A 27,679-nucleotide genomic window follows, 5' to 3' on the forward strand; every position below is an offset into this window, starting at 1 on the left:
CCGTCTCTCTTGTCAATCGAAAGCACTTTCTGTTTCCCGTTCCCTCCGCGCTTCGTGATCTCTGTTCCGTACCGGGAGGTGTCTCTTTGGTGTTCTTTCTCTCGCGCTCTTTCCTCAGTGTCGTGCCGTTGTTCTTCCCGCCCTCAGATTTTGCAGGGTGACGCGAGGCTCGCACCCAGACGGCACCGCGCGAACGGAACGCAAAAACAAAAGAGGGAAGACGGAGCGGCGCAGCGCCTCTGTGGACTTGCGAGAGGCCTTCGGGGGAAGGATGTGGGTCTCCAAGTGACTGCCATGGAGTTTCTCTAAGGCGCTGTTTCGTCTCGCGGTGCGGACTGACCCCCAAAGCTTCCTCGCGTTTTCTTCTCGGCAGCATGCACCCGAATCAGGGCCCTGACGGCCCTCCGCCTTCGCTTTCGCCGCCTCCTCAGGCTGGCGTGGCGGCTGTTCCTTTCCCGTCGTTTTCTCCCCCTCCTCTTCCCCCCGTTCCATTCAGTCGCCATGAGAATTCTTCCGTTCCTTCGCTGCCTCTCTCGTTTTCTTCCCCTCTTTCCCCCTCTTCGGCTCCCACGGCGGGGCGTCTCATCGGCCAACCGCGGGTCGGACCCGAAACCTTGTCGCTGGATCAGAATGCCGCCTCTTCTGCCGCCGCCTCTTCTGCCGCCGCCTCTTCTGCGTCGAACTTCCCTTCCGGTTCCCCACCCTCTTCTGCCTTTTCTTCCGCTTCATCTCCGCTCTCCCTCGCCCCCTCTGCGTTTTCGCAGTTCTCGCAACAAACAGAAAAACCTGCGCCGACAGAAGGCGCTTGGGCCGATACTGGCGCGTCTCTGGTCCAGGGCGAGTCCTCGCCGTCGTCCTGCTCGTCGCCCTCGCCGGCGGCCTCGCCCCGCCACGCTTCTGCGTGCTCCGCGCCTGTCTGGGCGTCGTGCGAAGCCGTCGACTGGGCTCTGTCTTACCCTTTTTCTCTTCCTTTCTCTGTCCTTCCGACCTCGACGCAAGCGCTTCTGGGCTATCCGCGGAGTCTGCGCTTCGTGTCCCGGCTGCTCGCCCCTCTCGTCCCCTCCGCTTCTGCGTTCGAGCCGTTCCAGAAAAAGAGAGAAACGAACGCGCCAATCGCCTCGCTCCTCGAAGAAGTCCGCCAAACGCTCTCTCCGAAACTCGTTGGCGGCCTGCAGTATGTGCAACGGACGATCGACAACTTGGATGACGCACTCTGGACCAAATTGCAACACCTTCTGAATAAACCGAACGACGTGCACGCGTTCCAGAGCTTCCTCCTCGACGTCATCGCCAGGTAAGCGGCGACAGCAGATAGCGGGAACACAGAAGGTAGCAGACGCTGAGTCGGCCGTCACCTGTGGACGTTGCGCCCCATCCTTGGTGGGTGTACAAACCCGGTGACGCAGTGGGTGTCGGACTCGTGCGCGTCCGTCGACAGCGCACCCCTTTCCGCAGGTCGTTCAACCCTACCTTAACCTTCTTCTCCCCCCTCTTCTGCATCTTCAACGTCTACCGCGTTCTCTGCGTTCCCTCGGGTTTTCGTTGTTTTTTTGTCTCCAACCTTCTCTTTCTCTCGATCTGTTTCGCTCGCGTTTCTCTTTCGCTGTCTCGCAGAGTGAAATCTTTGGCCCCAGGGGCGACGGCGATCTTCCCCGGCGGCGTTTGCATGGACGCAGAGAGCCGCCCTGTGTTTCTGCTGTTCCTCGTTCACCGCCTCCACAAGAACGCGTCGTCCACATTTCCGCCCTATGGAGAGGGACCAGGGGGCTACGCGTCTGCATCGTACGCCTTCGCAGTCATCAACGCCTCCGGGTGCGGTTCCGAGTTCCACGCCTACCGCCTGGAACAGTTCCCTTCCCCAGGTGAGGAATTTCCACGGATCCACGCAGCTCTTCTGTGAAGACTCCGAGCGGCAGCGAGAGGAGAGAGAGAAACCGCGGGTAAACATTCACCGGTTCTTGGCGACAAAAGGGCGTGGAACAGGGCTCTCCGACAAGCGACGTGCCAACAAAGAGAGGCGTCCAAAGAGTCTTCCCTCACTTCGCATTTCGTGTGGCTCTCTCGCCGGAAGTCTGGGCAGTCTCTGAGGGTTAACGCACGAAACAGAGAGGTACCAGGAGAGCGAAAGAGACTGAGGAACGCATTTCCGTGTTTCTCCTCGTTTTCGGTCAGCACGTGCAGCGCAGTCTCTCGCGTTTGGAAGAGCAGAACCCGTTCCGCGGCCTCGCTTCCGCTCCTCGCCACACCGGTGCGTCCTTTGGAGTGTCTCCCTGCGTTTTCGTCCGCCTCTCTCTGTGTCCCGGTTTCCCGTCGCAGGCGCCATCCAACGGGACTTGCTGCTGGTTTTGGAAGACGTGAATCCCGACCACCTGGTTCACTCGTCGTTCTGGTTCTCGCTCTACCGCCTCCTGTTGTCGCCCTCGCCCACCAACTTCCACGTGCTGTACACGGTGATCCTCCCTCACCTCAACGGGAAGCCTCTGCTGCACAACTGGTTGGTGTCTTCGCCCTCGCCAGAGTCCTCCTTCGTCTGTCTCGCGGCGCCGTCCACGGCTTCCTGGGGCTCCAGCGTGCTGTCCTCGGTGGTGGCGGCAGTCGGCGGGGCGAGCCAGGCGAAAGCGGCGGCGACAGGCCGCGAGGAGGAAGCGAAAGATGCGCAGGAGCCGGACCTAAGCGGCGCCTCGCTTGTGAAGCCTGCGAAACTCGGCGGATGCTGGAGACCCTCGCCGCAGCTGCGAACGGCAGGATCTTCTATCCAGGGCGCTCAAGCAGTTGTCGTCTTCCTTCTCAGGTCCGCCTTCGCTTTTGAAAACGCGTTTTCGCAGTGCGCGCTTTTTCTCCTCGCTTCTGCATCTCGCTGCCATGCAACTACATGGGTGTATGTCAACGTGGGAAAATGCAGACAGCTGCGTATTCATCGGCAGCCATCGATGCTGACCGGTTTGCGTCATCGCGTCATTCACATGTACATTTGGATGCACAAATGGAAGAGTGTCTGCATGCGCAAGGGACGCGGGAACTGCGCCACGAGCACGAGAACGGGCTCCCTCTGTCTCTCTTACAGGAAGCCATGTCTGTTGTGTGTTTTTTGTGTCGCATCGGTGTAGATGTTTCGGTTTATCTGAAGAAGAGGCCGCGAGTGGAGAAGTCTTCGTGCACCTCGGGTTCGCTCTTCTTCTTTTGGAAGATCTCTGTCGCATGCCCGCCCTCGCGAGCCCGTCGCCTTCCCCGGATCCGCAGCTGTTGCCGGCGCTCGCCCGTTGGCTGAAAACGCGGAGTTCTGGGGAAAGTTCGCAGGCCCTCGCTTCCGCGTCTCCCGCGGCTTTCGCTTTCGACCGCCCCCAGGCGCTGCTGGTCTCCTTCGCCATCCAGAACCTCGGACGTCTCGCCAGCGAACAGGCTTGGCAACGCGCCTTCGCGTCTGCTCGCACGCCGCTCCTCGCCCCGCAGTACAGATGCATTTACAACGCGCTTCTGCGTTTGAAGGGCGAGATGAACTCGCGCCTCAGTCTCGCAGCCCGCGGCTTCGGCACCGGTGAATGTACACTCCAGCTCGCTGCCTGTACACCGGAGATTCGGTTTCCCGGCGTCGCGGCGTTCCCGCACTTTGGCAGCTTCCGGCTCGACGGCGCCGCCCCCGACACGGACGCTGGGCAGGCCGCTGCGCTCCCCTTTCCGTTGCCTGTCGACCTCAGTTCCGTGGCGGAGAGAATCGAGACGATCGACGGCGTTCTTCGCGCGCTCAGGAAAGCCGTCGAGGCCTGCGTGCTGCTGGCGAATCAGGAGACGCGAATCCCCAACTCCTACTGCTTCCGATTCCAACTGATCGTTGACCTGTTTCTTCGGGCAAGTCTCTCCCAACCCTAGCGAAAAAGAGTGAACAAAGGCCGAAGCGACGCGGAGCGAAAACTGGGATTCGATGGGGCGGGGAAGTTCTCGGCCTGTCAACGCGTTCCCTTTCTTTAAACACGCCAGCGAGTCTCCAGACCCGCCTTAGCCTTCTCTCTTGTCTCTCGCTTGGATCTCACAGCCTCTTTCGTTCCTTCTCCCTCTCTGTCGCGTCTCTCAATGTGTGTGTCTCTTCTCTCGCTGCCGTGTTGGGCGCGTCTCCTGCTTCCCTCTCCTCCTTTCCGTCGCCACTCTCTCTTTCTACCGTTCACATCCTTCGTTTCGTCTCCATTTCGGTGTCTTTCCACGCGTCGCCGTCTGCGCGTTTCAGGTGCTGCCGCTCCCGCTGCCCCAAACCGATCCGCTCGTGTCGCAAAGTCTGTGGCACGCAGCGGCGCTTCGCCGAGACACTCAAATCGAGTTGCTGCGTTTGCTGCATGCGCTCGCGCGCCACTTTGCCGCGACTTTCTTCTCGCTGCCCAACTCGCGGTCAATGGACGCGGAGCGCCTGACGACCATGGCGGCGCTCTGCTGTCTAGCCGACTGCATTTTGCGGCTGCCGGCGTGCGACGAGCCTTCGACGGTTTCGCTCTTCTACTCGGGGCTCGCCGACGGCCCCGTCCAGCCGTTTGTCTTCGACATCTCGGGCTTCGCCGAGGAGTCGTCTTTCCTCCTCTTCTACGACCCCGTGTATGCCACAGCCAGGACGCAGGTGCGTCGCCGACTCGGTCTGCTCAGAGCCTTCGTGCACTCAGACTGCGCGCGTGCATGCGTCTGTGGACGTCGCTCTGTCGAGGTCTACGAGCGACGGGGGCCGGGGGGGGGGAGGGGGGAGAATGGGAGGGTGTCAGTCTATGCAGAGATCTTTGGGCACCCCTGCATCCACGTAGATATCTGTGCACATATAGAGTCATATGTAAATATATATATATATATATTCGTAGCAACGATGCTGTTCGCTCCTTCCCATGCCCCTGTGGGTGCCTGTGTGTTGTTTGTAGATTTTGGATTACTTTAGCGCGCTTCGCCGCGAAGTGCCTGCGTCGCACATTATGTTTGCGTGGGAGAAAGGGCTTCATTTGGGTCAGGGCGACCGTTTGTTTTTGGAGCACCTCGCGGTGTCGTGGGCGTTTCCGCGGCAGCGGTCGAGCGTGGAGTTGTATCTGTCCGGCGAGAAGAGCGAGGTCGTGGACTTCTTCCCAGAGTTCGCGTATCTCCGAGACGTGGTTTTCATGTTCAAGGCCTTGATGACTCCCGCGGCGAATGCGTTGCCCGATCTCCGGCGGTGGTCGGTCGCAGACGCCGCTCTGCGCTGGCGGTTCGATCCTACCGAGGAGCGCTTCTGCGTCACCGCGTTCCAGAAACAGCTGAACTGCTCCTTCTTCGGGAAGGAGAACGACTACTACGAGAAGGTGCGCAGCCAGAAGGCCGGGGCGTTCTATCGCCAAAGCCTGTTTCAGCGCCTCGCGCAGTGGCTGGGGGTCGGCGAGAAGCCGCGGGCGCCGCCCTCGGGCGCCGACCCCTCGAACCTGTTGCCGCCAGCTGCGCTCGCTGCCGGGGACCGCATCACTTCGGAGGAAGACGTGCTGTACATCAAGAAGTTGCCCAGCTTCAACGGGAGTTTGCGGCCGCAAGACTGCGAGTTGCTCCTCCAGTATCTCACGGCGCCGTACCTGCGCATCCCGCTCGTGACGCAGTTCTTCACGGAAGAGGGCCGCGCGGACGCCCTCGTGTTGCCGCAGCTCCAGCAGGTGTTCTCCGCGGTGCTCTTCGAGCCGTGGCACTTTCAACACGAAGAGAAGAAGGAAGCTCCGGACCGCGTTCCGCCCTCGAACCGGAACTACCTCGCGACGCCGCTCGGCCTCCTGTTCAACGAGTTGCAGTACTCGCCCCAGACGCTGCTCTCGTCTCTCGGCGAACTTCTCGGGATCGCCATCGACCGCGAAACCGGTGCCTACGACGGCCCGAGTGCCCTCTTATTCCTCTATGTGATTCGCGTTACCGTGCGGGTGCAAAGCTACGTCCTCTTCATCCTGCGACACGACCAGTACTGGAGCCGCGGATGGACGGGCGCAGCTGTCCCCTCAGCCAGCGAGGTCGGCTGGCGCCGCGCGGCCGGCGGCGACAAGGGACACCTGGGGGCCGACCGGGGAGGCGACGGCGAGCGCCCCGCCCAGGCGGCACAGGGAGGCCGAGCAGAGCCTGCAAGCCACAGAGAGACAGAGGGGAGAGACTCGACTGCCTCGGCGCCGAATCCGCTCCCGATGAGTCGCAGTGGATGGGCGGCGCGTGTGCGGGGCCTGGAGCCGCTTTCGAGCAAAACGCTCGGGACGCTCCAAACCTGGCAGGAGAAACTCCAGGCTCGGCTCCACGGCGAAGTGCTCCATCTTCTGGAAACTTGGGCTTACAAGGCAGTGGCGGACTCGGACATTCGCGCGGCCTGCCGGCTGTACGCCCACATTGCTCTCCTGTACCAGAACTGCGTGTGGGAAGACTTGGACGCGCACTCTGTCTCGGCCTTGCTCGTCTCGCTCTTCTTCATCTTCTCCCACCACAAATTCTCGCTCGAACTTCCTCTCAGCGCCGCCTTCGCGTCCCCGTCCGGCGGCGCCCCGCCGCCCTCCTCGGGCCCGGCCTGCGCCGTGGCGCCGGCCGGCGTGTCTCCGAGCCCAACTAGCGGGGGAGGCGCCGGCGTCCCTTTTCTGGGCGCGGTGTCGCCGAGCGCAGGTATTTCCGGGGGCAGCATCTCGGGATTCGGCTCGCGAAATCCGGTGTTCACCAACAGCGCAACCGCTGCGGCGATGGGCGGGAAGCGTGCCTCGACGACTGGAGGCCTGGGGACAGTCGGAGACAGTGCGGGAGACAGTGGGGTCGGGCCTGACCTTGGGGGCGCGTCTGGCGCCTCGGGGTCTGGGAGCGAGGACGCCGAGTCGCTCCTCGGCGGGGATCCGCTCGGACTGTCGGACATTGCAATCTTCCAGATTCTTCAGCAGCACCGCCTGCAGCTGCTCCGCTGGCTGGAATCGCACCAGGGGGACAAGGGGGCGAACGAGGTCTTGGAGGCGGTCGTTCGCACGGCGACCTTCACGGGAAAGCGCGCGTGTCGCGACCCCGAGAATGTCCTGTCTCTTATCTGTGGAGCCCAAGAGGAGGGGACAGCTCGCGGGCGCGGTGGGGACACCAGTGCAGATCTGCTCGGTCTGGAGGAGGACGGCGAGAAGGAAGGCCGAGGCGCCGGAGACGAAGCTAAAGGCCCGCGAGAGACAGTGGTCAGCCTCCTTTCGACCGGGACTGGAGACGCCGGCCTCGGAGACCTCTGCGGCGACGGAAGAAGAAGACGAGGTGAAGACGACGCCCTCGTCGTCAGAGAGTGGCGAGAAGTCGGAGACCCGGCCGCGGGCAGCCTCGGCGGGCGCGGGCGATTCGCGCCGGTGACGCAGGCGGCTGCCGGCGCGCAAGGGCCCGAGGAGAGGCAGCGAAGCCAGTCGGCTGAACGGGGCGGGGAAAGTGAAAAACGAAAGGAGCCGGGCGCGGCAGAGACGGTGGTGAGCCGACTCAAACGGTTCGTGGGTGCAAGAGACACGGGCGAGGAAGAGAAGGCGGCCCCCGGGGACTCCGGAGTGGAGCGATACGAGAGATGGCTTCGCAGACAAATCGACGTGCCTGGAGACACAGAAATCAATCTCCAGGTGAGACGGACAAAGCGCGCGCCCTGCCTGCGAAGCGCCGTGCAGCTGGCTCCCGCGCAGGAGAGCCAAACCGTTTCGGCTCCGATCACACAACCTGATACCCCTATTCATTACTTCTATAGACGTATACAAATGCCGATATACACTGAAGTAGTTAGATATACATGTACTTATATATGTATATACATACATATCTATATATATATATGTATATTGCTGTGTCTGTGTCTAGGTTGACGCATGCCTCTGTCCAGAACTGTTCCTCGAATATTTTGTCCTTGCTCGGCTTCCGTTATTCGTCTCCCTGTTCCTCGTGTGCGTCGTTTAAACTTTTGCAGCCTCTGTCCCTTTCGGACTGTGCGCCTGGCCTGCATGCGTTGCTCTTTTTTGCCGTCGGGCGTGTGTTCTGTGCAGCTCGCCGAGTTCACTTTGAAGCGAAACCAGATGGAGATGTTGGGGGAGTGGGCGAACGACTTCGCAGACTTCACAGATCTCTTTGGTCGCGTGTCGAGTGAGGCTTCCTTCCAGTGCGCCTTGGTCGCAAACACCACTGAGCGGCTCTGGTGCCGTTTGGTGGGGCGCCGCTACGATTTGCAGCGGTGGGAACCGCCGAGCTCCGACGCGTTTCTCTCTCGCGGCCCGTTCGCTTCGCTCCTCGAGGACTTCACGCGGGCGTACACGCCCTTCTCGGTCTCTTCGCTCTCAGCAGAGGAGGCGTGGATCGCCTCGGTCCTCGATCCCTGGCTCGCCAAGGGCGTCCTGCCGCCGACCGCTGTGCTTCTCCTCCCCCGCATGCAGCCGACGCGGTACATCGCCGTAGCCTCGTCCTTCTTCACCTCGGGCGCGCAGACGCTCAAGAGCGTTTTCGGCGCCGAGAAATCGAACCCTGCGTCTCCAGCTGCTGGCAAGCCAAGCCTCGAGGGGGCGCAGAAGGGCGAGGCGGGGAGCGACGCCGCACCCGGGGCGGAGACGGTGGGAGCAGAAGGCGAGGCGCCTGGCGCTGGAGGGGACAGCGTCCAACCTGCCTGTGTCCGACTCCTCTGTTTCTGTCCCCTCGAGGTGGTGACGCCTGGTGGTCGCGGGCGCGTGGGGACGGCCCGCGGCGACGGCGCACGCGGCAGAGACGCGGAGCCTTTCCGCGAGGGCGACGGGGGCGGCGCGCTTGCTCCGGGAGAAGGCGCGAGTGCGTTCAACGCGAATGTCTTCATCCCGCCGCTAATCTCCCACTACCACCCGCTCGGCATTCAAGACATGGCCACGATTCTCGCCAAAGATGACGACAGGCAGAGCACCTCTGGCGACGGCGTTGCAGGTAGGTCACCACAGATGGCGAAGAGGGACGCAGAGAGACGGGATGCAATCCAGAGGGAGGCACGGGTGCGTTGTGTGTGTGTGTTGATGTCGAAATCTTCATTTATGTGTTCCAAGAGACTGCGCCGCGTCTTGTCCCCCTCTTCCGCGAGCGCGTCTTTCAGGCTTCATTTGCGGCTGGCGCCTCGGCGTTCCCGCGTCTCGGTCGCTGGCGTCTCATTCGATGGCTTCTCCTTGCATGTGCGGTTCTGGTGCTTGCCGGTCTTTGTCTTTTCCGCCTCCACGTGTAGGTTCCTTTTCCTCTCGCCTTTCTTCGTCTTTTTCTGATGACTTGCCGCTGATCCGTGGCCTTCCGGCCGTGTGCGTTTTCCGTGCTTTTTCAGCGGCTCTTCTGAGCGGAGCGGCAGCGACGATTTCCGAGCTGTCCGGCGTCGGCGCGGCTTCCTCTGCGTCTTCCTCCTCGTCGCCTTTGCCTCCCACCGTTCGCGTTTTGAAGGAAATTGTCGTCCACAGAGAGCCGCCTCTCGTCCTCGTCTTCAACCTAGTTGAGCACGGCCGGAAACTCTTCCGCGAGCTCTGCTACGCCTCCGACGCGCGTCACAGCCTCGACTCCGTCCCCTTCAAACGCCTCGACGAAGTCGGCTTCTCTCCCGCGTCTCCTCTTCCTTCCCTCTCCTCTTTGTCTCCTGGTTCTTTGTCTGCTTCAGTTTCTTCGTTGCTGTGTTCGCCCGCTCCTGCGCTGTGCACCGGGCTGCCAGCTGCCTTTCCGCGCACCGGGTGGCGAGGCCCTGTCTCCTTTTGCTCTTCTGTGAAGGACACCGGGGCCCAGAAGGAGGAGACAGGGGACAAGGCGAAGGAAAGCGCCAAGGCTGGAAGGACGCGAAGCGAACTGAGAGCGGCGTGGCCAACCCTCGTCGTCGCCAGAAACCTCGACGCCGGCACAGGCGAGGAAATCTACGTCCCAACGCGATTCCTCAGGGTACGCATGCGCTCAGAGATGGATAGATAGATGTCAATAGATATGGATGGATAGATAGTAGATGTAGATAGATATACAATGATGGATACAGATTGATAGGTATCTACACTTACACACAGATAAACAGATGGCGAAGTCGTCTAGGCTGATACAGGCTGCCGGGCGACACACACACACACACAAGCGTGCGGCTTCTCCTCCACGCAGATTGCGTCTGGGGTTTGGTCTGTGGATTTCGGGCCGGGACAGCAGCTTGTGTGTCCTTCCCCCGGCGCGTGCGTTTCCGATTCGTTCTGAGGCTTTCTTCCTCAGTCTTTCTGAATGCGTTTTAGGGATTGATCCCCTATGCCCTGTTGGAGGATTACGAATTCTGGCAGCGACTGCGCGACGGGCGGATTTGCGGCTCGCCGCGCCCGCGGTCTGCGTCGCGCGCGACGAGTGCCCTGGTCGCCCGATCGGTCATCCACATCCATTTGGTGCACACGCGAACGCAAGGCAAGAACTGCGTGGCGCTGGCTGACGCCTCTGCAGTCGTGCAGCGCGTCGCGGTTCGCACGAAGCGCCGGAGCCCCGCTCTCGCGTCGTCCCTGTCGCTCCGCGAGGCGGCTCGGGGCGAGGGTGACGACGAAGGCGCGCAGAAACGGCGAGACGTGGGGTCGGGAGACGAGGGCGACGCTCAGGGGGTGCAAACCCTGTTCAATTTGCAACTCGTCGATCGGTCCAGTCCCCTGTTCGACGTCGTGGAGAGCTTGAAGCGTGTGGAGGAGCTCAGCTACATTCTCGCCTGGTCGACCGGTGGTCAGCAACCGAACGGGCTCGCAGACGCTGCTGCCCTTCGCCAGCCGCTTGCGCTGGACCTCATTGAGATGCCCAGGTGAGAGAAAATGTCGGTCTTCGTCGATCGGAAGTGCAGAAACTCAGACAGGGGGAACAGGAAACTCCGTCTCTGTCGCTTTGGTAAATACGTGTCTGTAGATGCGGATGGCGGGGCAGATGTGTAGGTACACACCGCGCGGCGCTGCACGTTGGACTGCCTTTGAAACAGGGGACGCGACACTCGTATCCCTCTCTCTCTCTCTGTACATGTGAATATCTATGCATGTGGGGACGGGCGTACACGTGTCTGTGTGAGCCGTTATATACATGGACGTCTGAGTGCATTTCCGCGCGCAACAAAACTACATGTTCGATGTTCGGTCTCTTGTTTCGCGTTCAGACTGGGCTTGACGTTCAGGGCGCAACGTCCGCCGGTTCGTTCGACTTCAACTTCGCAAGGGAAGGCGGCGCCTTCGTTGTGCACAAAGTACATGTGCGAGCAGCACAGCGGCCTATTTTTGTCGACTGGGGAGATCTTGAAGTCGCCGTTGACTGCGCGGTTGATCCAAGGTCTGCTGCCGTCTCTGCTCCTCTCGAACGAAGAAGGCGATCTGTTTCTGCTGCTCGCCGCCACGGCGAAGCCGTACCGCGTGTTTGGGCGCAGCGCGCTCGCCGCGTCTCTCGGAGTCTCCGCGACCGCGCACCTCTCGGGAGGCGACGAAGACGGGGCCTTCTCGGGCGCGACGGCGGGGGGCGTCTACGGCGAGGCAGGCGGGGGGAGCGACGCGAGGAAGCGCGAGGAGCGACAAAAAGAAAAGGGTTCGACCGGTCAGCTGGCTGCGCCCAACACAGTCGGCCAAGCCGTGGTCGCCTTCATGCGGGGCGGGAAGGACCAAGGCGAAGGAGAGAAAGGATGCATCCAGAGTGCGCAGCAGGTGAGCGGAGAGGAAAGCCCGGGGAGAGAGGGTGCAAGGGTTTGGAGCGCGCAGGACGGCGCGCGTGTGCGGGCAGGCAGAGAGCCGTGATCTCTGAGGCCTCAGGAGTCTTTTGCTTTCCACGAGAGGCCAGACAACGGAACGGGGTCGGAGGCTTTTCACTTGGGGCGCGGGGAGGAAGTTGAGAGGGGAGAAGGAAAGAAGAGAGACAAAATGCGGGTGCTTGAAGATAGACGGTGGCCAGGCGTCCCTCTCTTCGCATTTGCTTTTCCCTTTTTTCCTGCTGCCTTTTCAGCTCCTCGATCTCCTCGAGCCGTCGATCGTGTTCGACTCCTCCGACCCTCACTGGCTGTGCTCGTTGCGAGGCTCTCGGCACTACGTCTACCCGATTCACTCCTCACGGTCTTTCCTCTTTATCCCCACTGCGGCTGCTGGGCTGTATCTGTTGCTCCTGCGGTACCTCGCGCGCATGTACAGCGAAGTGTGTCGGCTCGTGGAGACGATTGTCTTTGCGGAAGACGCCGAAAAGACCTCGCTGGAGGAGCAGCAGATTTGGGCGCGGATCGGCCAGCTGCAAATCTACAGCCCCGACTTCCACCCCGACGCACACGCATGCAGAATCAAGATCTGGCTCGCCGCTTACCGCCAGGGTCTCACGGGCTCAGTCGCCCCCAGCGAGAAGGCTGACGACGCTCGCCCAGGCGTTGCGTCCTCGTTCGCGTCCCTCCCGGGGGCCGCGGCTGAGGGCCCGGGCGGCGAAAGCGAGGGCCGAGACGGCAGAAAGCGATCGGTGAAGAAGGCTGGGTCCAAGACGCCTTCCTCGACTGCGGGCGCGCTTCTCGGAGCCTCGCTCCCTGGACGGCCTGGCGGCGCTGGACGCGATCGAGACAGAGGTTTGCCCGGGCGTTCCGGTCCCCGGCGTCCGTTGCCTCCTGGGAAGAAGCGCAAAGGCGGGAAGTTGTCCTGGTTGCCAGCCTTTTCGTTGGCTCCCAAGTCGAGTTTCGCGTCTTCGCGGCTCTTTGACGAGTCGCGCCCGCTCGCGGCCTCGCTCGCAGACCCTCGCGGGGCGGACCCTGACGAGGGCGCGCGCGCGGCGCGCGACGGGCCGCGTCCATCTCCGGGGCTCGAGTTCGCGTCCGCCTCCCAGTTCCGGTCCTTCTTCGCCTCCTGGGACATCTCCGGGGATCTGCTGCTCTACGTGCGGAAGTCGCGCTTCGTCTCCGCCGCCTGTCGCCTGTCCCTCGACGAAGAGTTGGAGTTGCTCCGCCTGTGCCCCACGCACCTCCAAGCCTTGCCGGAGGTCGGCAATAGGATCACGGTTCTCGCGGCGATGCTCGAGGGGAAGAACGCGACTCCAGGGAAAGGCGCCTCCGCCGGGGGGACCCAGCAGCCCGACGCCAGTGCGAAGGCTTCCAAGGCGACCCGCGAGGAACAGCGTCAGACCGCCAGAGAAGAGACGCGCGACCGACGGGGCGCAGACTCTGCCACGGTCGATCTCTCAGCGGCGCCGTGCGCGGCTGAGCCCGGGGCGAGTGCCCAGCCTGCGCTCGTGACCCTGTCGGCTTTGGCGGCGCCGGCAGTCCCCCACATCGACGACTTTGACGCCGTAGAGGAGGCGAGTTGTCTCACGGCCGGCGAGGACTCCTCGTGGGCGACGTTCCTGGATGCGTGCGCGAACTTTGTCTCGAACTTTGCGGTTCGACGCGCCGACCAGGAGGACGCGCTCCAGGGTCCCGAGGCGCTCACCTTCGTGGGGAAGCTGCTGGACAACGGCATTCGCCTCTCAGATTTCCTCCTGCTCTACGAGCTCCTGACGAACGCCTTTCCGCTGCGAGTCTTCCCTGGCGAGGCGCCGCATCTCTGGGGTGCGGTTCTGACGCGGTGTCTGCCGTCCTGGGACGTGAAATCGAAGAACAAGAGCGTGGCGATTCTCCGGGTGCTGATGGCGAATCCAGGCCTCGCGGCGAGCTTCCCGCACCTCCAAGAGAGCGACAAGAAGTCGCGTCTCCCGTCTCTGGGCCTCGTCTTCCGAACGCAGGAACCGTTCCAGAAACTCCTCAAGGAGATCCAGCAGACGCTGGCCGAGTTGAGTCGCGGCGGGAAACTGCGGCAGCCGCCAGTGTTGCCCCCCGGCCTTGCGCGGCGCATCCCGAACGCCGTCGACATCTGGACAGCTGACGCGTGGCAGAATCGGTGGGCCTTGTCTCTGCGCGTCTTCGACTACTCCTGCGCGTCTCGGACTCTCTTCCCCGTCGACGGCAAGCGGTACGCGGCGGTCTTCGCCGTCTTTGTCGAGCAGCAAAAGTTCCTGCAAGTCCTCGGCGCTCAGGGTCGCGTGGTCGGCGCGAAGGGGCGAGAGGAGAGAACGGCGGAGAGAACGGGCGACGGCGCTCCCGAGGGAGCCAGCAGTGCGCGGCAGGAGACAGGAGACAGCCGAGAAGGCAGAAAGGACGAGGCCGAGGACGCGCGCGATAGCCCCTCAGCCGAGGAGGTTCAACTCACGGCGCAGGCGATCGAAGCCTTCGCCTCGCAGCCTCTGGCAGGCATCGGGCTGAACAACTTCGTGGCGTGGGAGAAAGAAGAGGAAAACCGAGACGAAAAGGGAAACCGAGACGGCAAAGGCGGCACGTTGCCTTTCGTCCTCGATCACCACCCCGCTGCTCAGACGCGCATTGGTCAGGCGACCCTCCAGAGACTGCGACATGAGGTTCAGACCTACGAAGAACAGGTACGGAGTCTCGAAACGAAAAGGCCGAGACAACCCGCACACACCGAAGGGAAACGTGAGTGTGGTTTCCGTGTCGGTTCTGCGGCTCTCGGGTCTTTTCCCCACTGGTGTCGCCAAGTAAAATATGTAGTTACAGAGGAAGAGAAAGGTGTGCAAGTGTGCAGATGCACCATCTCTGCACGTGCGCGACTGTTTCAACCGTCCTCCTGTTTGCCGGACGCTTCTCGCATACCAACCACGCCGGCGGTGGTCTCTGTTGCCATCTTTTCCTCGATGCATCGCCGTAAATGCACACATAAAACATATAGGAGTCTACACATAATTGTAAACCGGAGCATGTTCACGCATGCAGTGTATCAGGCGAGGGTCGGACGTGCACGCGGGAGTTTCGGAAGCCAGTCACTGCCGCCGTGCACCCTCTCTTAGCGTCCAGCCTCGCGCGCGCTCGTGTAGTTCCCCGGTGTGCGAGGGCCTTGTGTTTTCGTTGCGTCGCAGGTTTCGAAGCGCCTGCAGCCGATCCTCAAAGGTTTTTCTCGCGCCGAGGTGGACGCAATGCTGCGCTCGTCCGCTGCGTTGGCGAAGGTCGTCGCGTTTCTCTCAGCCCTCCGGCAGCGCCTGTTCCAGGCCTTCCTCGCGGACGGGCGCTTCGTCGATCGGGCGATTCGCCTTATCTCTGCGATTTGCAATTCGCTTCCGGGATTCGATCCCTCGCAAAGTGCGGAGAAGCGAGAGGAGCAGCGCGAACCCGAAAAAGATTTCGCTGCCTCGACGGCGACGACGGCGGCGTTCGAAGCTCTCCTCACGCAAGACTCCCAGGCTGCGCGGTTTTTGGGTGGGAGAGCGAACGGCGGAGACGCGCGCCTCGTCTGCCAGTGGCTGTGTGAAGACTCGCGGCGATCGCAGAGAGGCGGGAGACTCAAAGACAAACAGAAGGCCCTGGCGCAGCTCCAGTGGGCCTTCACGCTGGGCAAACTCGCCGGCAGCGAGATGACTCTCTCCTTCGACTTCCTCGTCTCCCTCATGATGAGTCGAGACGCTGAGAAGTACCTCCTCAAACTCAACCCCTTCCTGGACCCAAGTAAACGGCACGGGGCCATGAAGTCAAGAGAGACACACAGAGACAATCAAATCGGTTTCATCGCGTTACTGCCCGCACCGCACAGATCTGTGTCCATTTTCTGCCTCGCCCTTTCTCAAGTCATCGTCTGCAGTCAAAACGTAAACATACAGGTTGATATGATTTGGCAGCCGAGTTATCTATTCCTATATATATATATATATATATATATATGTCTAGGTGTATATATAGTTGGCTATATGGAGATGACGCATGAGAGACTCTAGACGGATACAAATCGAGTGAGAGAAGTTGGAAATGTATGAGGTGTCGTGGTGCGTAGGAGGTTTGTGCAGCAAGGCGCGGTCGCGCGTTGGCCTCTTGGGTGTTCTCAGATATGCTCCAAGACGTCTTTAGTCTCGTCGGCGGCGTCCTGTTGGCGGTGAATCGCCGCGCCCAAGTGTGTCGCTGTCTCCGCGAGGTCGTCTCCCTTATGCGGCTCTTGAAGCAGCACTCGACGGCGCTTCACACCCCGTCCTCGGCGGCTGAGAAAGAAAAAGGCCACGGGCGTCTGTCGAGTCTTCTGCCGCGGGCCTTCCATCGCGAGGCGACTTCGACACGATCCGCAGCCTCAACTTCTCTCGCGCCGAGCGCCGCGCCCCAGGGCGCTGGCAAACTCGAGTGCAGCGACACCACCCGTCGCGGCGAAAGGGCGGCTGAGCGAGAACCCGCGAAGGAAGACCTGGAACAAGCGATCCTGGCCATCCGCATGCGGGCGGCCAGCTGCGCGGAGCAGCTCTCCGCACACCGCCACTCCATGGACTTCCCCGCGTCTTCGGAGGGTCCGGGAACCCGGGCGTCGTACGACCCGCGGTATCTGGTGTTTGAGTTTGCGTACAACATTCTGTTGCGCGCGTCGCAGGTCGCGCTGCTGAGCCAGTTCCGCAAGCACGTCGAGGAAGGCCGATCGCTGTGTCACCAGATGATCATGGGAGCGGGGAAGACGACGGTGATAGCGCCGCTTCTCGCGCTGCTGCTGGCGGACGGGTCGCGCTTGGTGGCGGAAGTCGTCCCGCTGAATCTGCTCGAGTTCACGCGGTCGGTGCTCAGGGAGCGGTTCTCGGCGGTCATTCGCAAGGGCGTCCACACCTTCCACTTCTCGCGCTACGACCACGCCAGCCGGCAAGTCTATCTGAAGCTGCTCCAGGCGAAGGAGACCAAGGCCGTCGTCCTCTTCGACCCCACGACGCTCAAGAGCTTCTTCCTCAAAGCTGTCCACCTCCTCCACACCCTCGACCTCGCCTACCGCGCCCGCGAATACGTCGCGGAAGTCGAGCGTCTCTCCGAGATCGAGAAGGCCATGCTCGCAGGCCGCTCCCAGCTCCAGAAACTACAAAGCAACTTCGCCAAACTCCTCGGCTTCCAGAAGTCCGGTAGGCAACTGGGCGAAGCGGCGAGGCCAGGCACAGGAAAGTTCCGCCCTCGAGTCGCCAACTCAGAGAAAGGCGAATCGCTCGATGCTTTACAAACAGAGCGACAACGGCCTCGCCGGTGGACTCGAGCGCGCGCGGCTGCTCCCGCGAACCCCCACAAGGCAACTCCCGTCTCAGCGTCCGCGGTTTTGGTGCTCACAAACATTCAATACATGCTTACATATACACAGACATACATACATACATACATACATACATACATACATACATACATACATACATGCTTACATACATACATGCATGCTTACATATACGCAGACATACATAGATACATACATACGTACATGCTTACGTATCCACACACATAAATATACACATAAATATACACATAAATATACACATAAATATACATATAAATATATATATATATATATATATGGATGTGGATGTGTATCTATGTGTATGTATGTGTATGTATGTGAAGGTGCCTTCATGGAGAGAGGCAGCTCTGGCTGCGGGTGTATCTTTGATCGTGAGTGTGTGTTTTTACTCGCATGGGCGCGCCCCGACAACCACACCGCCACCGCTGATTGGGAAGACCCTGCGGGCGGCGTTCCGAGCCGAAACTCAGCGGGGCCGTTCAGTCTCGTGTGGACACCTTTCCCGAGTTTGGGTCTCTTTTCCGTGGAAAACTCCGTGTCTGCTTTGGCGTGGTGACTGTCTCTTCAGACGACCGCGACTTGTATCTGGACGCGGCGTCGCTGTCTGTTCCCGAGCGTTTGACTGAGCCGGAGCTGCGGCAGTGTCGGCGAGAGCTGGACTTCTCACTCCGCATTTTGCACCTCTTTTCGACGGGGATTCTGATGATCGACGAGGTGGACCTGATTCTTCACCCGCTCCGAAGCGAACTGCACTGGCCGGTCGGCCGGAAGCAGCCGCTCGACTTCACGACGAAGGAAACGTCTCTTCTGCCTCTACCGTCTTCTCTCTGCGCCGGCGCGAGTTCCCTCCGAAGTTCAGACCGCAGTCAGTCAGCAGACGGCGGCTGCATGCGTGAGGGCGCCTACGACGGCGCGCGCGGAGACGCCCAGGGACAGCATTCTGGGGAAGGCCCCGCGCGCGACCCTCCTCTCGCGTTTCTCTTTCTGGAGGAAGACCGCGGCGCGGGGCTCCGCTGGAAGCTGCCGTGGCATCTCTTCGACGCACTGTTCTTCTGCGAGAGCGAGGCGAAGACGCAGGGACGGAAAGCGGAGAAGCATCCCGGCCGGATGACTGTGCCGCTGACCAACAGCGCCGAGGCGTGGAAGATTCTCCACGAGATTCGCGAGACCGTCCGCGGAGGACTCGCACAGAAGGCTGTCTTGAAAAACCCCCACCTTGTTCTCCTCTCGCTCAAGTGGTACGAAGAAAAGCTCAAACCCCTCCTCGCCAGGTGGCTTTTCCTCGGCCTGACGGTCTTCTGGAAATTCGCTGGCCTCACAGACCAAGAAGCCCTCCTCTACATCGTAAGTGAAAAAACGCAGGGAAGGATCCGTCTCCAAGTCGCACACACCCAGCGCACCATGTGAACCTACGACAGCACGCAGCTATATATATATATATATATATATATATACCTATCTGCATAGGGGGTTCGATCTGTAGATAGAAATCGACTCATTTATACATATATGTATATACATATGTATACTTATATGTATATATATTATATATATCTAGCTATTAAGAGGTGGAGAGAGACGATCCTTTTGGATGGGGACCAGACGCAGGATTTCGCGCGGCGAGGAGCGGAAACGGTTGAACGGTCTGTCGGCAAGGCCCCGCACTCGCCTCGGTCACGGCACAGCCCCCACAGCCAGGCCACCTGCCTCTTCAGGACCCGATCTGCATGCAATATACATATATATACATATATATATATATATACATATATATACATATATATATATATATACATATATATAAACATAGGTATAAACATATGTATACATATGTATACATATGTATACATATGTATATATATATATATATATACATATGTATGTGCATAAATGCGTATGTCGGTAGCTGTAAAAGTCTGTGCGCATATCTGGGTTTGTGAGGAGTGTAGGTGTGTCCCTTTTTGGAGAGAGCGTGGCGCAGTCGCTTGTTGCGAATTTGTTTTCGGAAACCTTGCTTTTTTCCCAGACTCTGCCCATGGACGTGGGCCCGTCCGCGGCAGCCCGCGCAGCTTCTGTCGCCGCTCCCGCGATGGGCGAGGGGATTTCTGCTTCGGCGTTCAGCGGAGATCTGATGTACGTGGAGCTCTTTGAAGCCGTCGACCGCCTGCAAGACGGTCACGTCAAACTTCTCAATCTCTCGAGAGAGTGGCTAAACAGCCTGCTGCCCCACGTCCTCAAAAAGGTGAATCGCGTCAGGTGAGCGCGGCCAAAGAAACTCCGCGGGGCGGAAACCGAGGAAACTCAAAGAAGAGAAACAAGCAAAGTAGGAAAGCGAAGACTCGCGCCACGACGTTGCCTTCTCTTAGTCTCTCAAGCGTCTCTCGTTTTACCTCCTTCCGTGTCCCTTATCCGAATGTCGCTGTCTCGCTCCGTTTCCCTCGCTTCCTCTCTTCCTGCTTCCTCTCCCCCCACCACCATCCCCCCCCCCCCGCTCTCCCTCATTTCTCTCTTTCTTTTCTCTGGCTGTGTCGCTTCTCGCAGCTACGGCGTGATGACGGTTTCAGAGCTGGAGCAGCATCTGCGTTTGAACCCTTCGTTGCCGCGAACCCGGCAAGTCTTGGCGATTCCCTTCGTGGGGAAGGACACGCCGAGCCACGCCTCTGAGTTTGCGCACCCTGACATTGTGATTGGCGTCACGATCTTGAGTTTCCGCTACCAGGGTCTTCGCTTCTTCGACTTTGTTGCAGTTCTCACGGACCTCCAAGAGCGTCTGGAGTCGCAGTTCTCCTTCGGGCCTGTCTCTGCGCGACCGCCGGTGCGCGAATACGTCCAGTGGGTCGAAAGTGCAGGCGGGAGCGTGCGCGGGACCCAGCAGCGCGTCGACAAAGACACCGCGTGGATACGCAGTCTCCTCCTCAAGGCGAAGCGCGGCCATGGAGAGCCCCGCGGCGGTTTTGAAGGCGGCAAGGCAGCGGAAAGCGGGTCGCGGGCACACACGGCTGCAGGCGCGACGACGACGGCCACGGAGAGCTCAGAAACCTCCGGGGGGTTCTCAACTGAAGACGAAGGGCCGACGCAAGACGTGTACGCAGGAGACACGAAGGCGAAGAAGACGAGGCTCGCAAGGCTGCGGAGTCTCGGGAGTCGCCGGCGGGCGTCTCTGGGCGCGTCGCGGTCGCGCGCCCTGCCCGGCGCGGCCTCGCAAGGGTCGCCTGCGTCGCGGGTGTCTCATGTGTCTCCAGGCGCGGCGCATCCGTTGTTCTCGCACGTGTATCCGCCGGATGTGGATGAGCACGGGGGGCGGACAACGACGCGCGACCTCGACTTTCTGTTGTTTCAAAAGATCTGGCCGCTGGACCTGCTGGACGTGTCGGACCGCGAACACGTGGACTGTCTGTACCGGCTCCTGTGGCGCGAGCCGCTGGTGATTGCGGCGTACCTCTTCCGGTTGATCTTCCCGGCGACTCTCGAGTACGCGGGCCAGCAACTTTCGGCGTCGGGGCAGGAGATCGGCGGCAGTATGCTCTTCCCGATCCGCCTCGGGTTCTCTGGAACGCCCTCAGATCTGCTTCCCTTGGAGATGGGTGCCTGCAACTACGAGGCCGGAACAGACGGGAAGATGGTCAAGTGCCTCACCGACCCCGGCGTCCTCTCCTTCGAGGTTCTGCAGGACAACTGGACTGTCGACGCCCTGCTCGACTTCGTGGCGCGAAACTCAGGCGGCGGCGAAAGGCGAAGAGACACTGACAAGATGAACGATGCAAGCGAGAAGGGACCGGAGACGCGAGGCGAGACTGGGGGAGGTTGGAGACGAGGAGCAAGAAACGGTGACTGCGACGAGACGGGACGCTTCGGCCGACCCCTCGTCCTGATCGACACCGGCGCGCTGATCACGGGGAAATCAAATCTGGAAGTCGCCGCGATTCTTCTCTCCCGCGGGTTGCCCGACATGGAAGGAGTCGTTTTCCTAGACGAACGAGACCGACAAATGGTCCTCATGCGAGAAGACTGGCGCGTCGTCAAACTCGCCCAGTGCGGCATCGCCGTCGACAAACGCTTTACGTTCTACGACCATGTCCACACGACTGGCCAGGTGAGAAGCGCGCGGATTCGTGGCGGATCTCCTCAAATAAAAAAAAGCGAACAGCGGGAGGGAAAGTGATGACGCCCCCGAGGGTAGACTCAAGTGACGAAAAGGGACTCGGGTCAGAAATTCCTCAAGCGCGACGGGAGCACGGCCGGAGGGCAAGGAAGGGAAAAAGAAGGGATCCAGTGGCACGGAACTTGGCCATGGGGGCGAGGCGCGCGCGGAGGGGAAGGGTTAGGGTCAGGAACTGCAGAGAGACATCTTCATCTGGTTCGGCTGTCTTCCTGTTCGCTGGTCTCCTGACCGACCCCAATCTCTCCCGCCGCGTCCGTCTCCTGGGACTCCTCTCTCTTCTTGCTTCTCTCTCTGTGGCTGCTTTCCCTCGCTCTGTCTCGGCGCCTCTCACGGCGCGGGTGTCTCTCTGCCGCTCGCGCTCCCCCTCAGGATATCAAGCAGGCTCCAGACGCCACGGCCTTCCTCACGGTCGGCAAAGACATGACGTTCCGCGACTACGCGCAGGGCGCGTGGCGCATGCGCGAGATCGGGAAAGGCCAGAAGATTTGTCTGCTGATTCCGCCGGAAATCGGCGAGCTCGTCGTCAAGCACGCGCGTCTTGCGCAGACTCTCCGTTTTGACGAGACGCTCTTCCCTCAAGAGGAACCGGCGCCTGGTGGTCTCTGCGCCTCTGGCGGCGGATCAACCCCCGCGGGCAACGCTGCACCATCTCGCCTCGCCCTCCCTCCCTTCCCTTCTTCCACTGGGTCTGCATCTTCCGTCTCCTCTTCCTTTTCGTTGGCCGCCTCTTTCGCCTCCGCGGTGTCTCCGGGCCCTGTGTGGGGCGACGGCGTGGGGCGGCTCGACCTTGGGGCGACCGAGGCAGGCAGCGCATGCAGAAGCCGCCAGCGCAAGGCGCTGAGTCGGGAACAGATCGCGCGTGGGCTCCAAGAGATCTGCAGCTGGCTAGTGGTCCGGTCGATCGCAAACGAGTCGCTGCAGTCGCGGCTCCTCTCCCAGCAGAATCTGATGAATGTGTGGCGGAAGCAGGCGTACGGTCGCCTCCAGACGGACCACTCGAGCATTGGGACCACGGAAACGTCCTTCTTGCTGCTGCGCTGTCTCGATGTATTCCGCGAGAAGATCGACTTCGCCGTCTCGACGCGAGCGCCGATTTTGCTCTCGCAGCACGCGAAGCTGACGGCGATGGCCGAGGCGCACGCAGACTTGCTCGACGACGCCGACGAGGAAGAAGCCCGAGTGGTGAAGCGGAAAATCGTCTCGATTCTCTGCAGGGTCGAGCAACAAACCGAAGACGCGCGCGAACAAAAGCGGAACAGCAAACTCCTCGGCGGCTCGCAGGCGTTCTTCAACGAAGGCGCGTTCGAAGGCGCCGACGCCGCCCGCATCGACGCCATGGAAGCCGAGGTCGAACAGGAACAAGAACAGGAGCAAGAACAGGAACAGGAACAGGTCAGAGACGGAAGGGACGCAGGCAAGAGAAGTGCCGCAAAAACGCACGACGCTCCATCTGTCGAAAACGTCTCATTTTCACAGCCACGCCCCAGTCACACACACTCACACTCACACACACATGCAGTTCCGTATTTGCTTTTTGTCTCTATGCCCACAGATGCTTGTGCAAGCCTAGATCTATTGGGGTGGGTGCGGATCCCTGTGGGCGCTGCGTTTTTTCCGGGCACCCTCTCTGGCATCTGTCGACCGCTGTTTGGTGTGTGCCGCGTGGGTGTGCAGGAGCAAGAGCAGGAGATTGAGCAGGAGAAGGAAGAGGAGCGCGTTCCGGAGATCGAAGAATCGGCAGCAGCGCTCAAGTACTCCCGTTCGGACCAGGAGCAGAAACCGTGGCATCTCCATACACTGGCGGAGGCCCCAGACACCCACGCCCAAGGGTTCTACCCGTGCGCGGAGTGGTCTATCTTCCACAAACTCTCGCAGCGACCGGGGAAGACAGCGCCCTTCCCGCCTTGCTTCCTCATGTCTTCGAACCACTTCCGGCCGTCCTGGAGCTACAACTCGCACCGGCGACTGAAGAACGTGATCATCGTCATGGAATGGCTGCCAGACTGGGAGCGCGGAGCCGCGGGGGCGGAGGCCGAGGCGAGTGCGCGGCAGAGTCGCGGGTTCGATGCGCAGGAAAGGAGACAGTGCGAGGAAGGCGAGCGGCGAAGGCGCGTCAAGGAAATCTTTGAGTTGTTCGACACCCGACGCCGAGGCGTGATCGACGAAAGCGACTTGCCAGAGTTCCTTCGCGCGTACCTCCTCGAGGTCGGGACGCCCGACGAAGCCAAGGTTCTCGCCTACCTCGTTCTCCAGCGCATTCGGCAACGTCGACGCAAAGACGGAGGTCGAGATCTGCCTCCTGCTTCAGCCGGATCTGCGTCGTCTTCGCTGTCGCCTGAATCTACGTCTCTGCTGTCTCGCGCCTCGCACCGCGTCGCCTCTGCCGTGAACACGATGAATCCGCTGAACTTGCGGAGACGGCCCTCGGCCTCCGGGGTATCTCTCGCGACTTCAACCGCTTCCGATCCCTCCAACGAGGCGCTGTCTCTATCGCGCTCCGGCCGCGATGCCCCGTGGCTCCCGACTGATGCAGAGCACGGCAACCGGCCGAACGGCGTCGACGCGTTTGCGGCGCTCTTTGGCGAGACGCCTGGGCGTGTGGGGGGTGCGGAAGAGAAACCGCGGCACGGAGAAGAGATTCTCTTTGAGCCGGACCCGTTCTCCCTGTTCTCGCCTCAACCGGGGGCGGTCGCCCCTGCAGACCAGATCGGGCGTAGCTCCGCGTCGAACGCCACCGACCTTCTGTCCAGCGGCCTCACCTTCTCGACGTCTCCTCTCCCCGGCTTGGAAGGCCTGACGAGTCCGTTCCGCGAAGACGCGCAGGATGCATGCAGTCTGACGCAAGAGGCAGCTGCGCGGGAGTCAACGGGTCTTTCAGACGTTTCTGCGCGGGCTGGGGGCACGGCCAGTCGCGATGCCAAGTCAGAGCTCACACTCGAGGACTTGACATACGCCCTCTCGGACGCTCTGCTCTTTCAGGAAGAATCGAGTCACTTCTATGTCGTCCTCACCCTCGAGGAGGCTGAAGGCGTTCGCGCGGCGCTCCACGTCATGCAGCAGCGGAACTGCTCGTCCCTCGTCGAGGGAAAGCGGTGCGCGGTCGCCCTGAGAAACCTTTCTGCGCGATTCCAAACCGTGGATGCCTCGCCTCTCTTTCAAACGAAAAAACGCAGGGTACGTTGGCCACGCCGCTCTGTTCCGGTCCGGTGTCACCCTTTCTCTTGGTCTCTGTCTGTGAAGGGAAACTGCGTCAAGCAATCTGTTTCCACGACTCTTGCTTCGATTTCTGTTCGTCGGTGCGATCTGCGTGCTCTCCGTTTGCCTCTGTCTGTGGATCGACGCCTCCACCCGCCCGGCCTCGCGACGCTACGTCTCCTTTTGTGCTTAAAAATCCAAGCACCATCCCCGCTGTCCCCCACCTCTCGTCTTCCCGTTCCTTTCTCTCTTCTCTCTGTTCTTTTTCTTTTTTCTCTCTTTTCCTTATCTCTGTTCCTTCGCTCTTTTCTTCCTCTTTTTTGTTGGACGTCTTCGCCCTTTTCCTGTCTCGTTGTGTGGCGCAGCTGGCTTCGCTGGTGGGCGTGCAATCGCAGAAGATGCACGCCTGTTCCCGTTTCCTCAACAGTTGTCTGTTGTACTCGAACCGGCACGTTTCGCTGCTTCTCCAGACGTTCGAGGGTACACCGTGTCGGGATCGCGAAGAGTTTTTCTTCGCCGTGCGCCAGTGTCGGCGCCGGAACCAGGCGGCAGACTGGCGGCTCCTGCCGATCGCGCGGCTCTTCTCCTGCGCCGAGGACCTCGCGGTTCTCCAGGGACGCACGCTGCTCGTGAGTCGCCTCCGAACGGTCCTCCGGGACAAACGGATGTCGGCGTCGGACGCGTTCCGGGCCTTCGACGTGGTCCGCCGAGGCTCCCTGCAGGCCGCGGAGCTCGTCGCGGGGCTCGAGTGGATCGGCGTGAGGCAGCTGACGGGTCCAGCCGACCCGCAGCGCGTGGCGGAAGTGTTGAGGTTCTTCGACGTCGACCGAGACGGCGTCGTCAGCGAGGCAGACTTCCTCGCGGTGGTTGGCGGCCAACTGCCTGGGCAGCCGGAGGGGACGCGCGAGGCCGCCGACGGGGCAGCGGCTCCAGGGCCGACCGCGGAGGGGCCCGCGGGCACGGAGCTCGACGGCTCGGCGCGGGCGGTCCTCGCGCCGATCCGAGGCGTCGGCGAGCGTGTCTTGGGCGCAGTCCTCGGGGAGACGTCGCCCCTTGCCCGCAGGCCTGCAGACGACGGCCAGGCCGCGCCGCTGTGGAAGGTGCTCGGCGTGCGGCCGTGCACTGCGCCGATGGAGTTCGTCAGCAAGCTCAAGTTCCGGATTCAGCCGCACACGGCGTTCAAGAAGCTGTGGGAAGGCCGTGTGGTGTCGCTCGCGGGGAGCGGCTCTGGACTCGCGGAGGCGAGTCTCGCGCCCCAACAGCGCGTCCTCTCGATCTGGATGTGCGACCAGCTAGAGGGCCGCCACCGCGGCTTGATGAAGCGGAACCGCGAACGGCTCGCCTTTGGCCACTACGCCTGTCTCGGGTCGGACATCTCCAAAGCGAGCACCGCCGACAGTGCGGCGGGCGGGTCTGCAGAGAAAGGCGGCCAGGGTTGCTGCCCAAGCGTCCTGGAAATCACCGACCCGTCCACCTCTGTCATGTCTGAGAGCCTCGAACTGCAGCGCTTCATCGAGACGTTCTTTCCCCTGCCTGCGCGCTACCGAGTCCTCTGGCGGGGGCCAGGCTCCTCGGCGTCTGGGCCTGCGCCCTCGAAGCAGGCCGCGCTCGCCGCCTCGCCGCTCACCCTGTGGGTCGGCGTTCCGCCGTCGTCGCTCTTCGTCTGCCTCGGCGTCGCCGTCACTGCGAGTCGCAGCGCAAGTCCCGCGCCGAACGCGCTGCGGTGCGTCCCGCGAAAGTGGGTCCGCGACACCGGCAGAAAGGCGCTCTACCTCGGCGAGAAACGTGCCAACTTCTCGACCTTTGGGGCCGGAGACGCCGACCTCGCCCTCCTCCTCGAAGCCGAGAAAAACCTCCAGCTGCGGAAAGGAACCAAACGCCGCGACGACGACCTCGTCCTCTGGAGCGTCGGCGAGATGGCCCTGATGGCGGCGACGATCGGCGGCGAAGACGAACCGACGGCGAAGAACACACACAGCGTGGGGCCCGTCCCACTCGCAGGCGCAAGCACCGGTAGGCAGAGACCGCGTCGGGTCTATGTGCATCGCGGTCGCTGGAAAAAGCGGTTCGCGGGGACAATCAGGTAGAGGGATCTGCAAAAGAAACGAAAAAAAGACACTGCTTCGCGGAGTTGCATGCGCGCGGTGTTTTTTGGGGCGACGCAATCCAAATCGCAGTGACAAACGCGAGAGTGAGCGGTCGAGCACAGACCCTGTTTTCGAACCCAACAGAGTGTCGAAAACATCGCGTGTTGCGATGGCTGTCTTCTTTCGGATTGTCTTTTTCTCTCCACCTCGGAGGTCGGTCTCTTCCGTCCCTGTCGCTTCCTGAAACGAAGTACGGGCGTCACCTGTCTTCCCGAGCGGCGGAAGCGTCTAATGCAGACAGTTCCGATCTCCGAAAAGGAGATTTGTGCGTGCTTGGCGAATTCGGTGTCTCTCGCGTGTGCGATGCCTCGTCCCTTCAGGCGGAGTTGTGTGGGGCGACTTCCTGTCGCCGTCCTTCCGGCTGGAGCCGGAGCGCCCGCGGACGTTCCCGGGGGGTGGGGATGGCGCCTCAGGCCCGCAAGATCTCCTCGCCACGAAGGGGACTGAAGTGGACACCTGCCGAGCTGCCGCCCTCATCCCGCGGCTCGTGCCGAAGGCCAAAGGCGGATGGTAGACCGGGCGGCGAGAAAGCGCCGCAAAAACCGGCCTGGACTGAACCTCCGGCGAGGTGTAGCCCGTCCTCTGTCTCTGCACCCGTTTGGTGAACGGAACGGCCCGCGACGCAAAAGAGACACTCTAGGCAGAGAGACGAAGGAGGCGGGGGGAGGGGGGGGGGGGAAGCACTCTGAATCCGCGCGAGAGAGACGCGAAGAGGAGGCCGAGAAGGCGGAGGGTGGTGGACACGGAAGCTAGCCGGGTGGCGTTCACGTTCGAGTGCCCATCTGTTTGTGTCTGTACCTCGAGCTGGGAACATCGGCGATTGAGTGTTTCCCCGCGTCATGCCCTATCACCAAGCAGTTTCTTTCCGTTGTGTGCTAGCACAACCGAACTTGGATCCAGTCAGCAAAGACACTCAAGGTCGAAAGCCGGAGTTGACGCCGATATAGGCAACCATCTGTTTTGCTGCTACAGCTTCCAAGGAAGCAGAACTACCCCCGTAGGGTACTGGACTCGAACACTGTTGTGGTCTTGAGTGGTCCAGTGGGCGGTGAAAAAGAACGGAAGAAAAGGCGCGCGTCGACCGTCTGATGGCACTCCACTGCCGTCGGCGATCGCTGCCTGCATTGTCTGGCGCGCGGCAGGCGACCTATACAAAACCTCCGTTTCTCTGCTGCGGC

General features: G+C 61.3%; 1 protein-coding gene across 1 annotated transcript; it reads left to right on the forward strand.

The window, feature by feature from the left end:
• Positions 1-374: 374 nt before the first annotated feature.
• Positions 375-27,015, forward strand: NCLIV_058500 (putative EF hand domain-containing protein; the record flags this gene model as incomplete). Its single annotated transcript, XM_003885406.1, has 20 exons — positions 375-1,294; positions 1,615-1,862; positions 2,317-2,791; positions 3,108-3,828; positions 4,220-4,600; positions 4,890-7,577; positions 7,992-8,889; positions 9,272-9,867; positions 10,200-10,741; positions 11,084-11,618; positions 11,914-14,346; positions 14,842-15,424; positions 15,799-16,836; positions 17,566-18,341; positions 19,024-19,253; positions 19,539-21,090; positions 21,529-22,551; positions 22,834-24,333; positions 24,720-26,367; positions 26,822-27,015. 20 exons carry the CDS (start codon positions 375-377, stop codon positions 27,013-27,015), a joined length of 18,981 nt encoding a protein of 6,326 aa, XP_003885455.1.
• Positions 27,016-27,679: the final 664 nt, after the last annotated feature.

Source organism: Neospora caninum, chromosome XI (genome assembly GCF_000208865.1).
Source record: "Neospora caninum Liverpool complete genome, chromosome XI".
Taxonomy (NCBI): domain Eukaryota; phylum Apicomplexa; class Conoidasida; order Eucoccidiorida; family Sarcocystidae; genus Neospora; species Neospora caninum.